This window comes from Pristiophorus japonicus, chromosome 3 (genome assembly GCF_044704955.1).
Source record: "Pristiophorus japonicus isolate sPriJap1 chromosome 3, sPriJap1.hap1, whole genome shotgun sequence".
Taxonomy (NCBI): domain Eukaryota; kingdom Metazoa; phylum Chordata; class Chondrichthyes; family Pristiophoridae; genus Pristiophorus; species Pristiophorus japonicus.
In genome coordinates, this window is record NC_091979.1 from 216,138,427 (window position 1) to 216,161,688 (window position 23,262).

Here is a 23,262-nt window from a genome sequence, read left to right on the forward strand (position 1 = left end):
TTTTATGTGACCTCTGCTGGTATCCAGCTCCTGCCATCTGTTCTCAATCACAGTAACTAGTGCCTCCACTTCTTCCAGTAAGAAATTCTTGTTCCTTGCTCTGCGTTGCATCTTGTATTGCTCAAGCTGTGATTTTTTTTCCCCATGCTCTCACAACATTCCTTCTCACACACACAATTTTGTTCTTTAAAAATGGCCGATTGCCAAATCCGAGCTATACTGAGCATGCCCGTCCATTGGAACGACGTCAAAAACGTAACTTTTTTTCCTCGCACATGCGCAGAAGGTACGGCATTGTTTTTTGGCGCAGACAGCAGGCTTCACCCCCCGAGGCAACTGGACACGCTGCGCAACGCCAAATTCGAATTATAGATCGGGGAAACTTTGGCAAAATATTTCTGGCCTAGAAAATCTGGCGTAACTCTGGCAATACGCCAGTAAACGAGTTGGGGAAAATTGAGCCCATAGTCCTTTGCAAACCCCTCAGACTCTCAAAATGCAAACACTCCCATTTGTGCTCGTGTTCCTTGTTTGCTAGTTTGTCCTGGGCTATGAAGGCCCGATTGTCAAGGCTTGGCTCACAGGCCAAAGTTTGTACACTCCTGTCCTAGAGTCTGATGGAGAAATGCTGAGTGGAGCTGAGGCACTACCTCTAAGAAAGAGCGAGAACACCAAAAAGGAGATTGTTGTGTGATGTTTATATCTATCAACTGCTGTCTAGATGGCCCCACAGGTTGCAACAGGAAAATTATTTTTAATCGTGTACCATGAAACCATGGTTTGTTGTCAGAGGTTGTACTGGAGTTGCAGTTCCATATGTAGCAACAAGAAAACAATCATTGAAATTTTGTATTTTCAAACCTATCTTAAATTATATAATGAAACTGAGGTCTTATAACCACTGCCTTAGAGGTAAACAGTTCTGTTTTATTCTGAGTATGTAAAATCAAATTAGGAAAAGGTAAAGAACACCATGCTCACGTGAAAAATCCTGCTTTGGCTGCACGGCCATCATATTTGGCTTTTCTTTTTTCTAACCTCATTCATTTAGTGAATGAAAGAAGTTCTGATCGCAAAATAGTCTCGGAAATATCTTTATTCTCCATTCATGAGTGAAAGTACTTTCTGAATGAACAAGTCTTAAAAAGTCCGGCCACTCTATTTTACTATACAGATGTACTTATCAAGGTTTCAGTTAAAGTTTAAAAATGGACAGTGACATATCACATTACATATGGTTTCTATTGCTTGTATTTTTCCTTGTTTGACACGACATAAACTTTACCTAAATGAATAGAGTCATAACCAAATGTTGTGCACAGGACTTGGTTAGAGGCATTTTTATAACCAATGGTAAACAAAATAATGCAGGGTTAAGGAACTAACCTTTTTTTACGTTTTGTAGATATGCCTCTTGATGTACACTTTCAAGCTTTGTTGTATAATGAAGACTGGAACACTCAGTCCTTTCCATCGATAATGAATGAGTTCAAGGCTTTCTTATCAAGCAATACACCATGTAAAAGTCATACGTGTGAGGATACCTTGGATTCAGTCAGTAAGTGGGAAACTTGTTCTTTGTTTTGCTTCTCATTTTGATCCATTCATATACTTAAAACCAGTTTTTGTGGGTAAATGCACAATCACTTAACTATAATGGTACCTTCTGCTTCCTAAAGTTTACAGGCATTTCATCCTACATCAGCATTCATTTCTTAACTTTCCCACATTGTCACATCCATAGGGATTATTTTATTAAATTGCAGCCTTTAACTTTTTGTTTGATTGAATACAGATGTTTTTTAAGTTTATTGAAAGTATAATATAACTGCAAAATTCAGCCAGTTATGGCTGTGAGCTTTCTAGTAATTTCTTAACAGATTGGTATCAAAAGTCTGTTTTGCCTTTTTATTGAGCAATTGGCTGCATAATAGGGCTGAAATCCTCCTTTTCCTCAAAATCCTGGTGTTCATGTAATTTTGTAACATACAATTCTTGTGAGATTTTCTGCAGAGGTTGGAGCTACAGACATTAATTTTGCTGGTAAGAGTATTCTTACAGATGGTAATGTGTGAAATTTGCTGGCATTTATGCAGACCTTTTTGAATTGACAACAGAATATAGCCTCTCGTTTCTGATGTAAACATGAACACCTGGTTTAAACAACAACATCTGTGGTACTGCTTTGGTTATATTTTTGTAACTGGTCTAGTTTGATGTTGGAGTAGTCTGCTCATGAAGTTTACTGGTCTGCATGCAATTTTTCTGCCTCTTCATGAATCTTCTGCCTCCGTCTTTCCTGATGGTCCCTATTCTATGCTGGGATACAGTTCCATTGAGCAGGTCACCCTCTAGTGGATCATCCAAGTGCCCATTATTCACGCGTGAATTGTGACAATGAGCTAGTAGACTATTTAATCACAGTCGAGCCCAATCCACATATCACATTTCCAACAGAGATTGCTGAAACAGAAACCGAGGGCGGTTTTGTTCTCCCTAACCCAGGGGTGCTGAGGCTAGTTGTGCTCCTACTGCTGCTTGGCCTGAGCTCAGCTAACTGTGGATAAAACCTGACACCTCCCTGGTCTGTATGGCCCAGCTCCTCGCCAAGGAAGCCCTGCAAAACTTCCTACTGTACTGTATCCAGAACCAAGCAGGCTAACAGTACTCCTTAGCTAGACATCTAAACCTGAGGGTTTTCTGGAGAATTCCCACTCTTCCAGCTGTTGGCAGCAATCTACACAGCACATTTACCCAGCATACATTGGATTTGATTATCATGCTGAGTGTTTATCATTGAATGCTGTTTTCAACCTTTATATGTAAAGTTGGCAACATCAAAATCCATCTTTCTGAATAGAATTTTTGATTTGATCATCTTGGGTCTTATCTTCTGATCCAATGTGAATTAAGATTTTTACCCTAACTCAGTTCCATAGTTGTGTGAAATAGGACTTTTAATTTTCATAACTGTTTGTTTATTTCTGCTACTTCTGGTAACATGGCCAGTATTACTCATGGGTGTGAACGGTTGAGTCTTAAAATTATGGCTGCTGTATATGTGATCCGCAGTTTCTGGAAATTCAGCAGGGATTGTTGCCCTCCTCATTCCCGAGACAGGGGCTGGAAAACTGGCCTGCATCTCCAATCCTAAACTGCTATCCAGCAGCCCCTGTTGGAAATACACATGTATGAGCATTGGGTGAAGGCAGTGACTCCCCTACAGTCAAAAGAACTGTCAACATTCAATTGCTAGTCTCAAGAAGAGTGATCACTTGAGAGAGGTATTCAGAATATGACTTGTGATCATGGGCACATACCCTTACAAGAAGTCAGTGCCTCCAGGAAGGGATAAAACAAGGAGGAAGAGAACTTTTAAAGTTTAAAAAAAAATTACATTGCAGCAGAAAGCTTTGAGAATAAGTTAACACCTCAAAAGAACTTGTGCTCAAAACTGACAAATGCCAGGATTAATAGTACAATTATTTAATTGCTGCAAGGTTTGCAAACAGCTCCTGTAGATTTTTTTAATTCAAATTTTATATCTTGGAGATCAAAGTCCAAGATTTTTATTCTATCGTCCAATTGATTTTCAGAGCGTAATATCAATAAAGACCACTATGCAAAGGTACTGGGACAGCACTGGAACCAATCGTCTTCTGTCCCAAAGCTACAGACTTCAACAGAAGCATCGAGGAAGCCCCTCAAAGAATTAAGGAAGAGGAGGCATTCGAATGAGAAAACTACTGGTAAGGACAAACTGTTTTAGTAGGGGGGAACACGCTGTAGGACTTTCTAACTGCATCATTGTTGAATTCACTATTGATGGCCTGCTGCCTTGCTCCCAACTGAATAGTGCACAGGCTGAAGCACCATCGCTGACATTTGGCTCATGAACCTCCCCTTCCCCAGGTCAGCCTTGTGCCCCACCGTCTCTCTCATTTATCGCTCAATCAACATAAAACAGATTATCTGGTCATTATCATATTGCTGTTTGTGGGAGCATTCTGTGCGCAAATTGGCTGCCGTGTTTCCTACATTACAACAGTGACTACACTCCAAAAGTACTTTATTGGCTGTAAAATGCTTTAAGACGTCTGGTGGTCATGAAAGGCGCTATATAAGTGCAAATCTTTTCTTTCTCACCTGTTTGACTTTGCGGCCGAAGCCTCCAGTCATATCCGTGACCCTCACCCCGACCCTGCCGCCAAACACATCCGACACCAAGTCTGACTTGGTTAATGACCCCCCCCCCCTCCCTCCTGACACCGATGCTCTGACAGGAAAACAGCATAACAACCACACACATTTCCTCCCTCCCCCCCCAACCATATTGGGGCCTCTCTCCCTCTCTGATCCTGAATAGCATATTTTTTTCCACTCATTCCCTCTTTCTTTCCCTCCTCCAATCAACTGGGCTTCTCTCTTGCCAACTCCCCCCCCCCCCCCCCCAATATTTGTGCACGCTCTCTTTTGCTCTCCTCTCTTTTGCATGCTCTCTGTCTCATCTCTTAGTCAAAAGGTCATGGGTTCACATCCCACTCCAGGATTTGGTCACCTAATCTAGGCTGACACTCCAGGGCAATACTGACTGAATGCTGCATTGTTGGAGGTGCCATCATTCAGATAAGATGTCTACTAAGTGGATGCAAAAGATCCTATGGCATTATTCAAGGAAGAGGAGGTAGTCCCCTCAGTGCTCCGGTCAACATTTATCCCTCAACCAACATCACCAAAATAGATTACCTGAACATTTATCTCATTGTTTGTGGGACCTTGCTGTGTGCAAATTGGCTGTCGCATTTGCCTACATAACAACAGTGGACTGCATTTAAAAAGTCATGAATTGGTTGTGAAGTGCTTTGGGACATCGAGGGGATGTGAAAGGCGCTATATAAAATGCAAGGTCATTTTATTGTTCTTGCATCTTCCTCAAGCTATACCTTCTAAGATCCTAATTGCATTTTTCACCACGGCTGCACATTATACTGATGGTGTAAGGCTGTTTTCTACTAACCACCCCCCCCCCCTCCGAGAACGCTCTCTTAGCAACATAGAAAATAGGTGCAGGAGTACGCCATCATGGCCGATCATTCCCTCAGTACCCCTTTCCTGCTTTCAATCCATACCCCTTGATCCCCTTAGCCGTAGGGGCCATAATCTAACTCTTGAAATATATCCAATGAACTGGCATCAACAAGCCAGGGAATTCCATAGGTTAACAACTCTTGAGTGAAGAAGTTTCTCCTCATCTCAGTCCTAAATGGCCTACCCCTTATCCTAAGACTATGTCCCCTGGTTCTGGACTTCCCCAACATTGGGAACATTCTTCCTGCATCTAACTTGTCCAGTCCCATCAGAATCTTATACGTTTCTATGAGATCTTCTCTCATCCTTCTAAACTCCAGTGAATAAAGGCCCAGTTGATCCAGTCTCTCCTCATATGACAGTCCAGCCATTCCTGGAATCAGTTTGGTGAACCTTCGCTGCACTCTCTCAATAGCAAGAACATCCTTCCTCAGATTAGGAGACCAAAACTGTACACAATATTCCCATTAAGGCCCTGTACAACTGCAGTAAGACCTCCCTGCTCCTATACTCAAATCCCCTAGCTATGAAGGCCGACATACCATTTGCCTTCTTCACCACCTGCTGTACCTGCATGCCCACTTTCAGTGACTGATGTGCCATGACACCCAGGCCTCGTTGCACCTCCGCTTTTCCTAATCTGCCGCCATCCAGATAATATTCTGCCTTCGTGTTTTTGCCCCCAAAATGGATAATCTCACATTTATCCACATTATACTGCATCTGCCATGCATTTGCCCACTCACCCAACCTGTCCAAGTCACCCTGCAGCCTCTTAACGTCCTCCTCGCAGCTCATATTGTTAAGTATGGAAGAACTCCAAGACTGAGTACTGTGAGCTAAAACTAATGTAACCTTAGTCTCTCTAATACAACTCCAGAGTGCCTAAGCAGCATGGCAAACAACCTCTTATACTCTCTTGCATGAGGTGTGTAGGTGACCCTTGGGCCTCCAATAGTTGTGCTCTCGGTGGTAAGTCTTACACAGTTACAATGTTTACATACATAACATCACTCCCCCTCCCCCCCCCCCCCCCCCCCAAAGTATTTGATACAAATTATTTACAAGTTGAGACGATCCGGGGCCCTATGCTCCCTGCTTGATCGTCTGAGTTCAAATTCTGACATGGGTGAGTTGGTCGGACCATCGCTGGTCTGACAGCACTGTTGGGAATGGTGGGTTCATCCTTTTGATTGACAGCGAGGTCGATTGCTGGTTGAGTGTGTGTTGGTGGGTCGATGATGGTGATGTCCTCTTCAGGTTGTTCCTGGTTGTCGGTGAACCGCAGTTTGGCCTGATCCAAATGCTTTCTGCACGTTTGTCGTTCAATAATTTGACTATAAACACTCCCTTCCCCTCCTTGACCAAGACAGTGCCAGTGACCCATTTAGGACCATGACCGTAATTAAGGACAAATTAAGGTCGTTAACATCAATGTCTCGCGATACAGCCGCGCAATCGTGGTACATGTTTTGCCGGCGACGCCAGGTTTCCACATGATCATTTAGATCCAGGTGGACTAGGGAGAGCCTGGTTTTGAGTGCTCTCTTCATTAACAATTCTGCAGGGGGAGCCCCAGTGAGTGAGTGGGGTCGCATCCGGTAGCTGAGCAGAACCCGAGATAAGCGAGTCTGCGAGGAGCCTTCCGTCTCGCGTTTCAAGCTCTGCTTGATAGTTTGGACAGCCCGTTCTGCTTGACCGTTGGATGGGAGCTTAAATGGAGCAGACCTGACATGCTTGATGCCATTGTGGGTCATAAACTCATTGAATTCCGAGCTAGTGAAATACGCTCTATTGTCACTGACAAGGACGTCGGGCAAGCCATGGGTAGCGAACTTGCCCAGAGTCTTTCAATGGTAGCAGTGGATGTGCTGGATGACATGATTACGCATTCAATCCATTTAGAGTAAGCGTCCACTACAACTAAAAACATCCAAATAGGTATTGGTGCATTTTCTTAACCCCATATACACATGCTAACACCTCTTTCTCGACCATACTATAGGCTCTTTCAGCCATAGACAGACTTCTAGACGCATATGCAACCGGTTGAAGTTTGCCCGTTACATTGGTTTGCTGTAACACACAGCCGACCCCGTACGAAGATGCATCACAAGCTGGCAATAATCGTTTACACGGGTCATACAGTGCAAGTAACTTATTAGAACAAAGTAGATTTCTGGCCTTCTCAAAGGCTGTCTCTTGAGATTTACCCCAAACCCAGTCGTCACCCTTACGTAGCAACATGTGCAACGGTTCCAGCAAAGTGCTTAACCCGGGTAGAAAGTTACCAAAATAGTTGAGGAGTCTGGGTGCATTCTTGATGGCCTCTGTCATTGAGTCCGTGGGTCTGATGACGCCTGCCGCAATCTTTCTCCCCAAAAATTCGACCTCTAGCGCCAGGAAAACATACTTGGAGCGTTTCAGCCTGAGTCCCACTCTGTCTAGTCGACTTAGAACCTCTTCCAGGTTGTGCAGGTGTTCGGTGGTGTCCTGATCGGTGATCAGGATGTTGTCTTGAAACACAATGGTGCGCGGAACCGATTTCAGCAGCCTCTCCATGTTCCTCTGGAAGATGGCTGCAGCTGAGCAAATCCAAAAAGGGCACCTGTGGTATATAAACAATCCTTTGTGCGTGTTGATGCACATCAATCTTTTCAAAGATTCAACCAGCTCCTGTATCATGTAGGCGGAGGTTAGGTCCAACTTGGTGAACAACTTCCCCCCCCTGCTAAGGTTGCAAACAGGTAATTCGCCTTGGGTAGCGGGTACTGGTCTTGAAACGAGACTCGGTTGATCGTTACCTTGTAGTCTCCGCAGATTCTGACTGCCATCGCTTTTCAACACCGGGACAATCGGACTGGCCCACTCGTTGAACTCGACTGATGATATGACTCCCTCTCGTTGAAGTCTGTCCAGTTCGATCTCGACTTTCTCCCTCATCATATATGGAACCGCTCGAGCCTTGTAATGAACGGGCCTTGCATTGGGGACTAGATGGATCTGCACCTTATGCCTGGTTCAAATAGCTACAGAAACTTGCTCAGCACTTGGGCACATGAGGCATCATCCACTGAAGATAGTGCTTTGATGTCATCCCAGTTCCATCGAATCTTTCCCAGCCAGCTTCTGCCATGATCTTGTTGAATGGCGGAGCAGGCTCGAGGGTCTAGATGGCCTACTCCTGTTCCTAATTCTTATGAATAGCGTTGGGCCATCGCCTGGTATAATCCACAGTGATAAATCATGCACAGCTCCATTGTACGATACCTTAACTGCCGCACTGCCAATAACTGGTGTGAGCTCTTTGGTGTAGGTGCGCAGCTTTGTCTGAATCAGGCTCAGTTTGAGCCTTTGTGCCTTGTTGCCTCACAGTTTCTCAAAAGCCTCCTGGCTCATAATTGACTGATTCGTCTCCGTGTCCAATTCCATTGATACCGGAATGGCGTCCAATTTGACTTTCAGCATGATGGGAGGGCTCTTGGTAGTGAAGGTGTGTACCCCATACACTTCTTCCTCCGGTTGAGTTGTCTCTCTTGTTTGTACTGCGTGATCCGCGCCAGATCGATCATCCTCTGCCACATGGTGATTTGCAGCACTCTTGGACATTCGCTGGAGTTGCCCCATTGTTTCCTTTGCACACGTAGTGCTTGAATCGACATTGATGGGCTCGATGATTACCCCCGCAGCACCAACATGGTGCTAATGGATTTGCATTCACGCCCGATGGCGGACTCTGAGTCATCCTAGGTCTTGCAGCTACAGACGTGTAGGCCCTGCCACATGCAGTTCTGCCTGCTAGCAACGTTAGTTTATGCACAATACTTGTCGGTGAGCTTCGATGTTGGGAAGCTATCTGTCTGGTATTATCGCTCGTGGCTATGAATGCCTGGGCTATTGTGATGGCCTTGCTCAGGTCTAGGGATTCGGCGGACAGCAGCTTGCGAAGAATGACCTCGTGGCCGATGCTAAGCACAAAAAAGTCCGGCAGCATTTCCCCCAAAAATCCAGCAAATTCGCAAGTTCCCGCAAGGCGTCTTAGGTCGGCGGCATAACTCGCCACGTCCTGGCCCTCGGAGCGATGGTGTGTGTAGAAGCGATACCTAACCATTAAGACGCTCTCCTTCGGCTTGAGGTGGTTCCGAACCAGTGTACACAACTCTGTATATGTCTTCCCCGCTGGTTTCTCCGGTGCTAGCAGATTCTTGATGAGGCCATATATTGTGAACCCACACGCGTTGAGGATCGCCTGCGCTTGACCGCTTTATCGTCCCCATCCAGCTCGTTGGCCACGAAGTACTGGTCGAGACGCTCAACGAAGGCTTCCCAATCATCACCCTCTACAAATCTCTCTAGAAGAATGAGAGGGGATCTCATAGAAACATATAAAATTCTGACATGATTGGACAGGTTAGATGCAGGAAGAATGTTCCGATGTTGGGGAAGTCCAGAACCAGGGGTCACAGTCTAAGGATAAGGGGTAAGCCATTTAGGACCAAGATGAAGAGAAACTTCTTCACTCAGAGTTGTGAACCTGTGGAATTTTCTACCACAGAAAGTTGTTGAGGCCAATTCGTTCGATATATTCAAAAGGAAGTTAGATGTGGCCCTTATGGCTAAAGGGATCAAGGGGTATGGAGAGAAAGCAGGAATGGGGCACTGAAGTTGCATGATCAGCCATGATCATATTGAATGGTGGTACAGGCTCGAAGGGCCGAATGGCCTACTCCTGCGCTTATTTTCTATGTTTCTAAAATACCAATGGCAGCCATGACCACGTGAAAGTTTGTAATCTGTTACTCGTCACCAATTGTTAAGTATGGAAGAACTCCACAAGACAGTACTGTGAGCTAAAACTGATGTGACCTTAGTCTCTTTAATACAACTCCAGAGTGCCTAAGCAGCATGGTGGACAACCTTTTATATTCCCTTCCACGAGGTGTGCAGGTGACCCTTGGGTCTCCAACAGTTGCGCCCTCTGGTGGCAAGTCTTACACAGTTACAATGTTTACATACATAACACTTATGTTACTTCCTCTGACAGTTCCTATTTATTTTATACTCCTCCTATTTTGTACTTCCCTTCCCTAGCTCCATGACGTTTCATTTTTCTACATTAAACAACATCTGCTTTTTGACCAAACCTCCCAATCTTTTTCAGATCTCTTTTTAACTGATCTGCCTGTTTCATACTATTAACTACCCCTTCCAATTTGTTCTGTTAGTTAAAATATTGATTTGAAAGTTGTTTGCTGGTTTATGTTTTGAAGTTATTTTATTTAATATTTAAAATGTAGGTAGCTCCACAAAAGAAAGCACAGCTAAAAATTATTGAATAGGTGTTTGAACAGTGTACTGGCACTACTTTCTAAAATCAGACTGGTTAAACAGTATCATAGAATCTTGCTAGCTTTATGATCTGTCCTCTACCAATTTCTGCAGAATTTTTTTTTATATTTCAGTTCTAAATAAACGACACTGTGCTCTGCTGAACTCCAGTGAATCTCCTTCTGGTTCTTTGAAAACAGCACAGACATCAGTCCCTATTCACCGAACTCCATGTTCCAGCCCAACAGATATCTGGGTGCCCAGATCAACACCATCCCGAAGACCACTTACACAGACAAAAGATGTAAGATATAGCGGACAGACTCTGCAATTTATTGAACTAGTCTAAACCTATCTCTGATATTCAGTCCTTTGAGATTTCTGTACTGGATAGATTCCTGCAGTGGAGGGGTGAGATGAAGAAGATAACTTAAGTGAAGCAGCTGCTTAATATCGTGGATATGTTAAAATCTGTATTTTCAATTTAGCCAGAATGGAAGAAGGTTTCCTCAAGGGTGAAGTGGCCATTTTCCCTAATAGATTTCACAATAATAATTTATTCCAAACCTGTGACAATTGCTGGATGCTGATCATTCATGCCCTCTTGCTTGTTTAAGATACTAGAATACTGCTGAGCTGTCATGGTCACTTGGGAGATGGGAATTATATTGGGTTAAGGGCACCCGAGTTTACATGCTACTTATCTACACCATTTGCCAATATGTGATGTCCAATATGAGCTGCAAAATGCAATATGGATACACGTGGCCAGGATTAATTTGTGGCACCAATTACTAATGTCCTTTTGAATCTATCATGCCAAAGATTCCTGTGAATCTGCTGCAGCAGAATGATTGGGTTTCTAATGAAACTAATGACATTTCTTTACAAGTGCACTATGAAAAGTGTCTGAGCACTGCATGTGTTCATTTTAATTATCTGCGTGATCAACTTTCCGTTCTTGCATGCTAATGGTTCAGCTGGTTAAGGCTTTGCGTAGTTGAGCCACAGAAAATGCTTTCTGCAGAGGAAAGGGGGAGCAGTAAATTGATGGGAATTGTTTTTGAAAGACTCATTTTAGTCCTGTTATCCTAATAAAACTAGGGATTATTAACGCTACTCTGCTTTCAATTTTTTTTTTAAACTGGCAGATAGTAAGACAAGTTCTTTAGTAGGCTGTCAACTCAAGCCTATATAATGAAAAACCCTTTGTTGTGTATATATTGTGCCATTCTAGATTCCTTTACGGCAAAGGCAGCAAAGTGAATGTAGTTACGATATTGATAACATTGTGATACCCATGTCATTGGTTGCCACCACCAAGATTGAGAAACTCCAGTATAAGGAAATCATTACACCAAGGTACACTTCTTTATTCTCTTGATTCTATTTCATAAGGAACCTTGCACATCTAGCAGGAAGAGCAGCATTGAGGGGCCACATGAGTGTTCATGGTGTTGTGCATTGACACCAATGTTCCCTCTAATCTTTTTTGTGCACGGTCCCTTTAACTGCCTGCGCAACCCATTCAACTTTTCGCTCATGCGTAGTTTCTTCTATGTAAAAGTCGGTGAGCAGCCTGTGTGGGACCTCAGAACCAGCTTAGCAGGAACGTTGATTGGCACCTGTTCAGTCTGTAACTTTAACCTTTCATTACCATTGGCCCTAAACCAGTCCAACTTATGTGGTAAACAGGAGTAAATATTTTAAAAATAACTAATATTTAGCAGATTTATTTTATGATGGCATGATAGAGTTCGCAAAGAAACTGCATAATGTTTAATTGAAAAGTGTATACACAGCTCATTAAAAGGTTCATGTTAATCTTATTTTTTTCTTGATTACAAGTACTAATGACTGTTTAATTATACCTAGTTAATAATCATACTCATTGAGAAAAGGACAGATAGCTGAACTCGACTGCCCAGATTGGTATCTTCTGCTGTTCACAGCATTACCCACAATTGTATATAGTTTTGAGGAGATTATTGGTCACTGCTGTTTTATATAGTTCCTTACACTGTAATAGTTCTGGGTAGTGAAAAAGGGGAATACAGGTACAACGTCTGAAATCCGACAACCTCGGGACCGAGATCATGCCAGTTTTCGGATTTTGGACCTCGCCGCCGGCACCCCTCGCCGCCCACCGATCCTTGCCTCCCGCCAATTCTCGCCGCCCTCGGCACTGCGTTTTTTACCGATTTCCTCATCCCTTGCCACCCGATGTCGCCATCTTGGCCGCCTCAAAAATGTCCGGTTTTCGGACAATTCCGGTTTTCGGACAGCCGAATTCGGGATGTTGTACCTGTATAGTAATTGAAAACAGTGGTGTTAAAGCTTTCTATCTTCATAGGTCACTTAGTTGCATATTATGGAACTTCATGGGCTGCATAGAAAGTTTATATCAATGTTCTCGTTAATTTGCAGATACTTTTTGTTAGCCATGGTACACAGGCTGTAGTTTGGCAATCCTGAGCTAAAACCTATCAATCCCAGATCTTTAATCTCTCCACAGAACTGAAGTTCCTTATTCCTGGCACAATTCTAATAAATCTCTGCACCCTCCCAAAAGTTTTGACATCCTTCCTAAAGTATGGTGCCCAGAATTGGACACAGCTGAGGCCTAACCAGTGATTTATGAAGATTTAGCATAACTTCCTTGCTTTTGTACTCTACCTCTGTTTATAAAGCCAAGGATCACATGTGCTTTTTTAATAGCCTTCTCAACTTGTCCTGCCACCTTCAAAGATTTAGGTACATAGGCCCTTGGGGGAGTTTCAGTTCCTGCATCTCTTTAAAATTATACTGTAAAATTACTGTTTAGTTTATATTGCCTTTCCTCATTCTTCCTTCCAAAATGCATCACTTCATATTCTTGTGTTAAATTTAATCTGCCTTGTGTCTGCCCATTTTACTCGTTTGCCCATATCCTCCTGAAGTCTTCTATACTCTTCGCTGTTTACTACATTTCTGAGTTTTGTGTCATTTGCAAACTTTGAAATGATGCTCTGTATACCAAGTCCAGGTCATTAATATATATCAAAAGGAGCAGTTAATACTGACCCCTGGGGGACACCACTGTATACTTCAATATAGTCTGAAAAATAACCATTCGCCGCTACTCTGCTTTCTGTCCCTTAGTCAATTTTGTATCCATGCTGCCATTGCCCCTTGAATCTCATGGGTGTCAATTTTGCTAACAGGTCTATTTTGTGGTACTTTATCAAACACCTTGTCAAAGTCAATATACACAACATAAACCGTACTACCTTCATCAACCCTTTCCGTTACTTCATCAAAGAACTCAATCAAGTTAATCAAACACGATTTGCCATTAACAAATCCGTGCTGGCTCTCATTTATCAAATCATATTTTTCCAAGTGACAATTAATTTTGCCCCAGATTATTGTTTGAAAGGCTTACCCAAAACCAATGTTAGGCTGACTGGCCTGTAGTTAACTCCTCTGTTTTTTTTGGTTATGTAGCATTTGCAATCCTCCAGTTCTCTGGCACCACTCCCATATCCAAGGAGGATGAGAAGAATGTGGCCAGGGCCTCTGATATAGAATCATAGAAATTTACAGCACAGAAGGAGGCCACTTCAACCCAGCGTGTCCGCACCGGCAGACCAAGAGCTATCCAGCCTAATCTCACTTTCCAGTTCTTGGTCCGTAGCCCTGTAGGTTACAGCACTTTAAGTGCATATCCAAGTATTTTTTAAATGGGGCGAGGGTTTTTGCCTCTACCACTCTTTCAGGCAGTGAGTTCCAGACCCCACCACCCTCTGGGTGAAGAAATTTCACCTCGTATCCCCTCTAAATCTCCCCCCAATTACTTTAAATCTATGCCCCCCCGGTTGTTGACTCATCTTCCAAGGCAAACAGGTCTTCTATCCACTCTATCCAGGCCCCTCATAATTTTATACACCTCAATCAGATCTTCCCTTAGCCTCCTCTGTTCTAAAGAAAACAGACCCAACATCTCCAATCTATCCTCATAGCCAAAATTCTCCAGTCCAGGCAACATTCTTGTAAATCTCCTCTACACCCTTTCCAGTGCAATCACATCGTTCCTGTAATGTGGTGACCAGAACTGCACACAGTACTCCAGCAAGGCCTAACCAGTGTTTTATACAATTCAAGCTTAACCTCCTTGTTCTTGTATTCCATGCCTCGACTAATAAAGGCAAGTATTCCATATGCCTTCATAACCATCTTATCTACCTGGCCTGCTACCTTCAGGGATCTGTGGACCTGCACTCCAAGGTCCCTTTGTTCCTCTACATTTTTCAGTGTCGTACCATTTAATGTGTATTCCCTTGCCTTGTTAGACCTCCGCAGATGCATTACCTCACACTTATCCTGATTGAATTCCATTTGTCACTGTTCTGCCCACTTGACCAGTACATTGATATCTTCCTGCAATCCGCAGCTTTCTTCTTCATTATCAACCACACAGCAAGGGACCCAGCACTGAGCCCTGCGGAACCCCATTGGATACAGCCTTCCAGTCACAAAAACGCCCATCAACCATTACCCTTTGCTTCCTGCCTCAGCCAATTTTGGATCCAACTTGCCGCTTTGCCCTGAATCCCATGGGCTATTACTTTCGTGTCCAGTCTGCCATGTGGGACCTTATCAAAAGCTTTGCTAAAATCCATATACACTACATCATATGCACTGCCCTCATCGACCCTCCTAGTTATCTCCTCAAAAAATTCAATCAAGTTAGTCCATTAACAAATCCATGCTGACTGTCCTTGATTAATCCATGTCTTTCCAAATGAAGATTTTTCCTGTCCCTCATTTCATCCGGGCCTGGGGATTTATCCACTTTCAAAGCTGCTAAACCCTGTAATACTTCCTCTCTCACTATGTTTATCTCGTTTAATATTTCACACTCTTCCTCCTTGATTGTAAAGTCTGCATCGCCCCTTTCTTTTGTGAAAACAATTGCAAAGTATTCATTAAGAATCATATCCACGTCTTCTGCCTCCACACAAAGATTTCCTTTATGGTCTCTAATAGTCCCCATTCTTTCGCTAGTTATCTTCTTGCTCTTAATGTATTTATAAAACATCTTTGGGTTTTCCTTGATTTTACTTGCTGACATTCTTTCGTGCTCTCTCTGTTTTCCTGATATCTTTTTAATCGCAGCCCTGCATTTCTTATACTCCTCTAGAGTTTCTGCAGTATTGTGTTCTCGGTATGTCATAAGCTTCCCTTTTTTTTCTTTATATTACTCTGTATGTACCTTGACATCCAGGGGGCTCTAGATTTGTTAGTCCCATACTTTTTTTTAAGTGAACATACTTGCTCTGTACCCTCAGGATCCTCTCCTTGAATTGCCTCCCACTGCTCTGACACTGATTTACCATCAAGTAGCCGTTTCCAATCCACTTTGGCCAAATCGCATCTCAGCTCAGCAAAATTGGCTTTATCCCAATTGAGAACTTTTTTTTCCTGGTCCAGTCCTTTTCCATAACTACCCTAAATCTTATTGAATTATGATCACTAGCACCAAAATGCTCTCCCCCTTCCACCTGCCCCTCTTCATTCTCCCAAACCAGCTCCAGATCCACCCCATCCCTTGTTGGGATTGTTACATACTGGCTAAAGAAGTTCTCCTGAATGCATTTTAGGAATTCCGCACCCTCTGTACCATTCTTCTTTTTCCAAGTTAATATTAGGGTAGTTGAAATCCCCACTATTACAGCTCTATAATTTTTGCACTTCGCAGCAGTTTGCCCACGTATTTGTTTTTCTATCTCCCTCTGACTACATGGGGGTCTATAGTACACTCCCAGTACTGTGATCGCCCCTTTTTTGTTCTTCAATTCAACCCATATGGACTCGTTTGATGACCCCTCTAAAATATCATCCCTTCTCACAGCTGTAATTGTTTCTTTAATTAATACTGTGACTACCCCTCCATTTTTACCACCCTCTCTATCTCGTCTGAAAACCCTGTAACCAGGAATGTTGAGCTGCCCTTCTTTCAGCCATGTCTCAGTAATAGCTATATCGTACTCCCAAGTGTCTATCTGTGCTCTCAGCTCATCTGCCTTATTCCTTATACTCCTTGCATTTAAGTATTAGCAAACTCTTCTGTTGTCTATTTTTCAGCCCTTGTTTCCTCTGTCTTAGAAATATAGAAACATAGAAAATAGGTGCAGGCTATTCGGCCCTTCCAGCCTGCACTGCCATTCAATATGATCATGGCTGATCATGCAACTTCAGTACCCCACTCCTGCCTTTTCTCCATATCCCTAATCCCCTTAGCCGTAAGGGCCACATCCAACTCCGTCTTGAATATATCCAACGAACTGGCCTCAACAACTTTCTGTGGTAGAGAATTCCACAGGTTCACCACTCACTGGGTGAAAAAGTTTCTCCTCATCTCAGTCCTGTATGGCTTACCCCTTATCCTTAGACTGTGATCTCTGGTTCTGGACCTCCCCAACATCGGGAACATTCTTCCTGCATCTAACCTGTGCAGTCCCGTCATAATTTTATGTTTCTATGAGATCCCCTCTCATTCTTCTAAATCTCAGTGAGTATAAGCCTAGCCGATCCAGTCTTTCTTCATATGTCAGTCCTGCCATCCCGGGAATTAGTCTGGTGAACCTTCGCTGCACTCCCGCAATAGCAAGCACGTCCTTCCTCAGATTAGGAGACCAAAACTGCACACAATACTCAAGGTGTGACCTCACCAAGGCCTTGTACAACTGCAGTAAGACCTCTCTGCTCCTATACTCAAATCCTCTCGCTATGAAGGCCAGCATGCCATTTTCTTTCTTTACCGCCTGCTGTACCTGCATGCCTACCCTCAGTGACTGATGTACCATGACACCCAGGTTCCCTTTTACTAATCTGTCACCATTCAGATAATATTCTGCCGCCTTGTTTTTGCCACCAAAGTGGATAACCTCACATTTATCTACATTATACTGCATCTGCCATGCATTTGCCCATTCACCTAACCTGTCCAAGTCACCCTGCAGCCTCTTAGCATCCTCCTCACGGCTCACACTGCTACCCAGCTTAGTGTCATCTGCAAACTTGGAGATATTACATTCAATTCCTTCGTCTAAATCATTAATGTATATTGTAAATAACCGGGGTACTAGCACTGAACCTTGTGGGTACCCCACTAGTCACTGCCTGCCATTCTGAAAAGGACCCGTTTATTCCGACTCTTTGCTTCCTGTCTGCCAACCAGTTCTCTATCCACATCAATACATTACCCCCAATATCATGTGTCTTAATTTTGCACACCAATCTCTTGTGTGGGATCTGTCAAAAGCCTTTTGAAAGTCCAAATACACCACATCCACTGGTTCTCCCTTGTCCACTCTACTAGTTACATCCTCAAAAAATTCCAGAAGATTTGTCAAGCATGATTTCCCTTTCATAAATCCATGCTGACTTGGACCGATCCTGTCACTGCTTTCCAAATGCGCTGCTATTACATCTTTAATAATTGATTCCAGCATTTTCCCCACTACCGATGTCAGGCTAACCAGTCTATAATTCCCTGTTTTCTCACTCCCTCCTTTTTTAAAAAGTGGGGTTACATTAGCTACCCTCCAATCCATAGGTACTGATCCAGAGTCCATGGAATTTTGGAAAATGACTACCAATGCACCCACTATTTCTAGAGCCACTTCCTTAAGTACTCTGGGATGCAGACTATCGGGTCCTGGGGATTTATCAGCCTTCAGTCCCATCAGTTTCCTTAACATCATTTCCTGACTAATAAGGATTTCCCTCAGTTCTTCCTTCTCGCTAGACCCTCGGTCCCCTAGTGTTTTCGGGAGGTTATTCGTGTCTTCCTTAGTGAAGACAGAACCAAAGTATTTATTCAGTTGGTCTGCCATTTCCTTGTTTCCCATTATGAATTCACCTGATTCTGACTGCAAGGGACCTACATTAGTCTTCACTAATCTTTTTCTCTTCACATATCTATAGAAGCTTTTGCAGTCAGTTTTTATGTTCCCCTGCAAGCTTACTCTATTTTCCCCTTCCTAATTAAACCCTTAGTCCTCCTCTGCTGAATTCTAAATTTCTCCCAGTCCTCCGGTTTGCTGCTTTTTCTGGCCAATTTATATGCCTCTTCCTTGGATTTAACACTATCCCTAATTTCCCTTGTTAGTCACGGTTGAGCCACCTTTCCTGTTTTATTTTTACGCCAGACAGGGATATACAATTGTTGTAATTCATCCATGTGATCTTTAAATGTCTGCCATTGCCTATCCACCGTTAACCCTTTAAGTATCATTCGCCAGTCTATCCTAGCCAAATCATGTCTCATACCATCGAAGTTTCCTTTCTTTAAGTTCAGGACCCTAGTCTCTGAATTAACTATGTTGCTCTCCATCTTAATGAAGAATTCTACCATATTATGGTCACTCTTTCCCAAGGAGCCACGCATGACCAGATTGCTAATTGGTCCTCTCTCATCACACAAGACCCCATCAAGAATGGCCTGCTCTCCAGTTGGTTCCTCAACATATTGGTCTAGAAAACCATCCCTTATACACTCCAGGAAATCCTCATCCACAGTATTGCTACCAGTTTGGTTAGCCCAATCTATATGTAGATTAAAGTCACCCATGATAACTGCTATATCCTTATTGCACGCGTCCCTAATTTACTATTTGATGCCATCCCCAACCTCCCTACAACTGTTTGGTAATCTGTGCACAACTCCCACTAACGTTTTCTTCCCTTTGGTGTTTCGCAGCTCTACCCATATAGATTCCATATCATCCAAGCTAATGTCCTTCCTTACTATTGCGTTAATCTCTTTAACCAGGAACGCTACCCCACCTCCTTTTTCTTCCTGTCTATCCTTCCTGAATATTGAATACCCCTGGATGTTGCGTTCCCAGCCTTGGTTACACTGGAGCCATGTCTCCGTAATCCCAATTACATCATATCTGTTAACGGCTATCTGCGCAGTTAATTCGTTCACCTTATTACGAATGCTCCTTGCATTGAGACTCAGAGCCTTCAGGCTTGGTTTTCTAACACTCTTTGTCCTTTTCGAATTATGTTGTAATGTGGCCCTTTTTAATTTTGCCTTCGGTTTCTCTGCCCTCCACTTTTGCTTTTCTCCTTCCTACCTTTTGCTTCTGCCCCCTTTTTACTTCCCTCTACCTCCCTGCATAGATTCCCATCCCCCTGCCATATTAGTTTAAACCCTCCCCAACAGCACTAGCAAACACTCCGCCTAGGACATAGGTTCCGGTCCTGCCCAGGTGCAGACTGTCCGGTTTGTACTGGTCCCACCTCCCCCAGAACCGGTTCCAAAGTCCCAGGAATTTGAATCCCTCCTCCTTGCACCATTCCTCAAGCCACGTATTCATCTGAGCTATCCTGCAATTCCTACTCTGACTAGCATGTAGCACTGGTAGCAATCCTGAGATTACTACCTTTGAGGTCCTACTTTTTAATTTAACTCCTAGCTCCCTAAATTCAGCTTGTAGGACCTCATCCCGTTTTTTACCTATATGCACCACGACAACTGGCTGTTCCACCTCCCCCTCCAGAATGCGCTGCAGCCGTTCCGAGACATCCTTGACCCTTGCACCAGGGAGGCAACATACCATCCTGGAGTCTCGTTTGCGGCCGCAGAAATGCCTATCTGTTCCCCTTACAGTAGAATCCCCTACCACTATAGCTCTCCCAATCTTTTTCCTGCCCTCCTGTGCAGCAGTGCCATCCATGGACTTGGCTGCTGCTGCCATCCCCTGATAAGCCACCTCCCCCAACAGTATCCAAAATGGTATATCTGTTTTGGAGGGAGGTGACCGCAGGGGACCCCTGCACTACCTTCCTTCCCTTGCTCTTCCTGATGGTCACCTATTCCCTATCTGGCTATGCAACTTTTGTCTGCGGTGTGACCAACTCACTAAACGTGCTATTCACGACATTCTCAGCATCGCGGATGCTCCAGAGTGAATCCATGCGCAGCTCCAGTGCCGCAATGCGGTGTGTCAGGAGCTGCAGCTAGACACACTTCCTGCACACATAGTAGTCATTGACACTGGGAGTGTCCCTGACTTCCCACATAGCACAGGAGGAGCATGACACGGGTCTGGGCTCTCCTGCCATGACTTAACCCTTAGAGTAACTTAATTTGGCAACAATGCCAAAGGTTTCCTACTGATAAGAAAAGAAGAAAAAGATCAAATACTCACCAATCCACCAGCTTGGCTGTGACATCACACTTCAATTTCTTTTTACTTCTTTGTTTACCTTCTACCCCTGCCTCTGCACCAGCTGGTTCCTTGAACTCCCGCTGGCTGCTCCTGTGGCCGCTCCCCAACGGTCGCGCCCTTTTAGGGGCTGCTCCTCGAACTCCCGTTGGCTGCTCCTGGGCCGCTCCCTGACAGGAAATTCATTTTCTGCTGCACAATTCCAGTTTTGCTTCTCACCCCACTAAATCTATTCTCCAGTTCCCATCCCATGCCAAGCTAGTTTAAACTCTCCCCAACAGCACTAGCAAAAACTCCCGCGAGGATACTAGTCCCGGCTCTGTTGAGGTGCAAACCGTCCGGCTTGTACAGGTCCACTTCCCCCAGAAGTGGTCCCAATGCCTCAGGTATCTAAAGCCCTCCCGCCTGCACCATCTCTCCAGCCATGCATTCAACTGCTCTATCCTCCTGTTTCTGTACTCACTAACAGGTGCCACTTGCAGTAATCTGGAGATTACTGCCTTTGAGGTCCTGCTTTTTAATCTCTCTCCTAGCTCCCTAAACTCTGCCTGCAGGACCTCATCCCTCTTTCTACCTATGTCATTGGTACCGATAAGGACTATGACCTCTGGCTGTTCACCCTCTCCCTCCAGAATGCCCTGCAGCTGCTCGGTGAAAACCTTGACTCTGGTCAGTGGGCAAATGCATGGCAGATGCAGTATAATGTGGATAAATGTGAGGTTATCCACTTTGGTGGCAAAAACATGAAGGCAGAATATTATCTGAATGGTGGCAGATTAGGAAAAGGGGTGGTGCAACAAGACCTGCGTGTCATGGTACATCAGTCATTGAAAGTTGGCATGCAGGTACAGCAGGCGGTGAAGAAGGCAAATGGCATGTTGACCTTCATAGCGAGGGGATTTGAGTATAGGAGCAGAGAGGTCTTAATGCAGTTGTACAGGGCCTTGGTGAGGCCTCACCTGGAATATTGGGTTCAGTTTTGGTCTCCTAATCTGAGGAAGGATGTTCTTACTATTGAGGGAGTGCAGCGAAGGTTCACCAGACTGATTCCTGGGATGGCAGGACTGATATATGTGGAGAGAATGGATCGACTGGGTCTGTATTCACTGGAGTTTAGAAGAATGAGAGGGAATCTCATAGAAACATACAAATTTCTGATGGGACTAGACAGGTTAGATGCAGGAAGAATGTTCCCGATGTTGGGAAAGTCCAGAACCAGGGGTCACAGTCTAAAGATAAGGGGTAAGCCATTTAGGACCGAGATGAGGAAAAACTTCTTCACTCAAGAGGGTTGTTAACCTGTGGAATTCCCTACCGCAGCGAGTTGTTGATGCCAGTTCGTTAGATATATTCAAGCGGGAGTTAGATATGGCCCTGATCGCTAAAGGGATCAAGGGGTATGGAGAGAAAGCAGGAAAGGGGTACTGAGGTGTATGATCAGCCATGATCTTATTGAATGGTGGTGCAGGCTTGAAGGGCCAAACGGCCTATTCCTGCACCTATTTTTTATGTTTCTATGGTACCAGGGAGGCAACATACCATCCTGGAGTCACGTCTGTGGCTGCAGAAATGCGTGTCTGCTTCTCTGACTATTGAATCCCCTACCACTATTGCTCTTCCATTCTTCTTCCTCCCCCCTGTGCAGTTGAGCAATCTGTGTTGCCGTAGACTTAGCTCTGGCTGCACTCCCAGAGGCATCATCGCCCTCACTAGTACTCAGAACAGAATACTGGTTGGAGAGCGAGATGGACTCAGGACTTCTGCACTACCTGCCTAGTACTCCTCTTCTGTCTGGTGGTCACCCATTCCCTACCTGCCTGAACACTTTTAAGCCGTGGCATGACCAACTCTAGAAACGTACTATCCATGAAATTCTCAGTCTCGCGGATGCACCACAGTGACTCCATCCGCTGCTCAAGCTCTGAAACGCGTAACTCAAGTTGCTGCAACTGGAGACACCTCCTGCACAAGTGGTCGTCCAGGCTACGCGAAGCGTCCAGGACTTCCCACATGGCACAGGATGTGCACTCCACGGGACTGAGTTGCCCTGCCATGCCTCTAGTTAATAGACTAGGAACTATCAAACAGAAATAAACTTTAAAACTTAGCAAAACACACTCAGCAGCGACTCACCAACCAGCTCTTGCCCTCTATTTTCTAGGCTATGAAATACTTAGCAGAAAAGAACTTTAAAACTTTTTTTATTGAATTAAATATTTTATTTAATTAATGAGATTTTTAGTTTAGAAATATCACTTGTCTATGTTTATTTTTTAATTTTTTAAATCATGGCTCTTAACCCACACCAATGCCCAAGGTTTAAAAAAAAGTAGAGAAACACTCACCAACTAACCAGCCAATCACTTACCTGTGTTGCTGTGATCTCTCACCTTGATTCTTTCTACTACTTACCCGCCCAGCTCTGTGCAGCTGCAGCCCCGCTCCTCCCGATCTCCGGTTCTCCCATTCTCGGCGCTGCTTTTTAAGTCCCGCTTCGGTCAGGTCTCGCAATGTTTGGGCGCTCCTCTCAATCTCTGGCTCTCCCGCTCTTGTCGTTGCTTCCGGTCAGGTCTTGCATTGTTTGGGTTCCCCTCCCCTCCCGATCTCCGACTCTCCCGCTCTC

At 44.2% G+C, this 23,262-nt stretch overlaps 1 protein-coding gene across 10 annotated transcripts in view; it reads left to right on the forward strand.

Annotated features, from left to right (window-relative positions):
• The window catches only part of kansl1l (KAT8 regulatory NSL complex subunit 1-like), a 321,460-nt gene that overhangs the window by 274,525 nt on the left and 23,673 nt on the right, over nt 1-23,262 (forward strand). For 8 of the 10 annotated variants that reach the window (XM_070876265.1, XM_070876263.1, XM_070876266.1 and 5 more), the window contains 4 exons: nt 1,406-1,558; nt 3,597-3,749; nt 10,551-10,720; nt 11,654-11,778. In XM_070876265.1, coding sequence (XP_070732366.1) covers nt 1,406-1,558; nt 3,597-3,749; nt 10,551-10,720; nt 11,654-11,778 — 601 coding nt within the window. Of the gene's footprint in view, nt 1-1,405; nt 1,559-3,596; nt 3,750-10,550; nt 10,721-11,653; nt 11,779-23,262 lie in introns of those variants that run through there. The other 2 variants (XM_070876268.1, XM_070876270.1) reach the window with 2 other exon arrangements.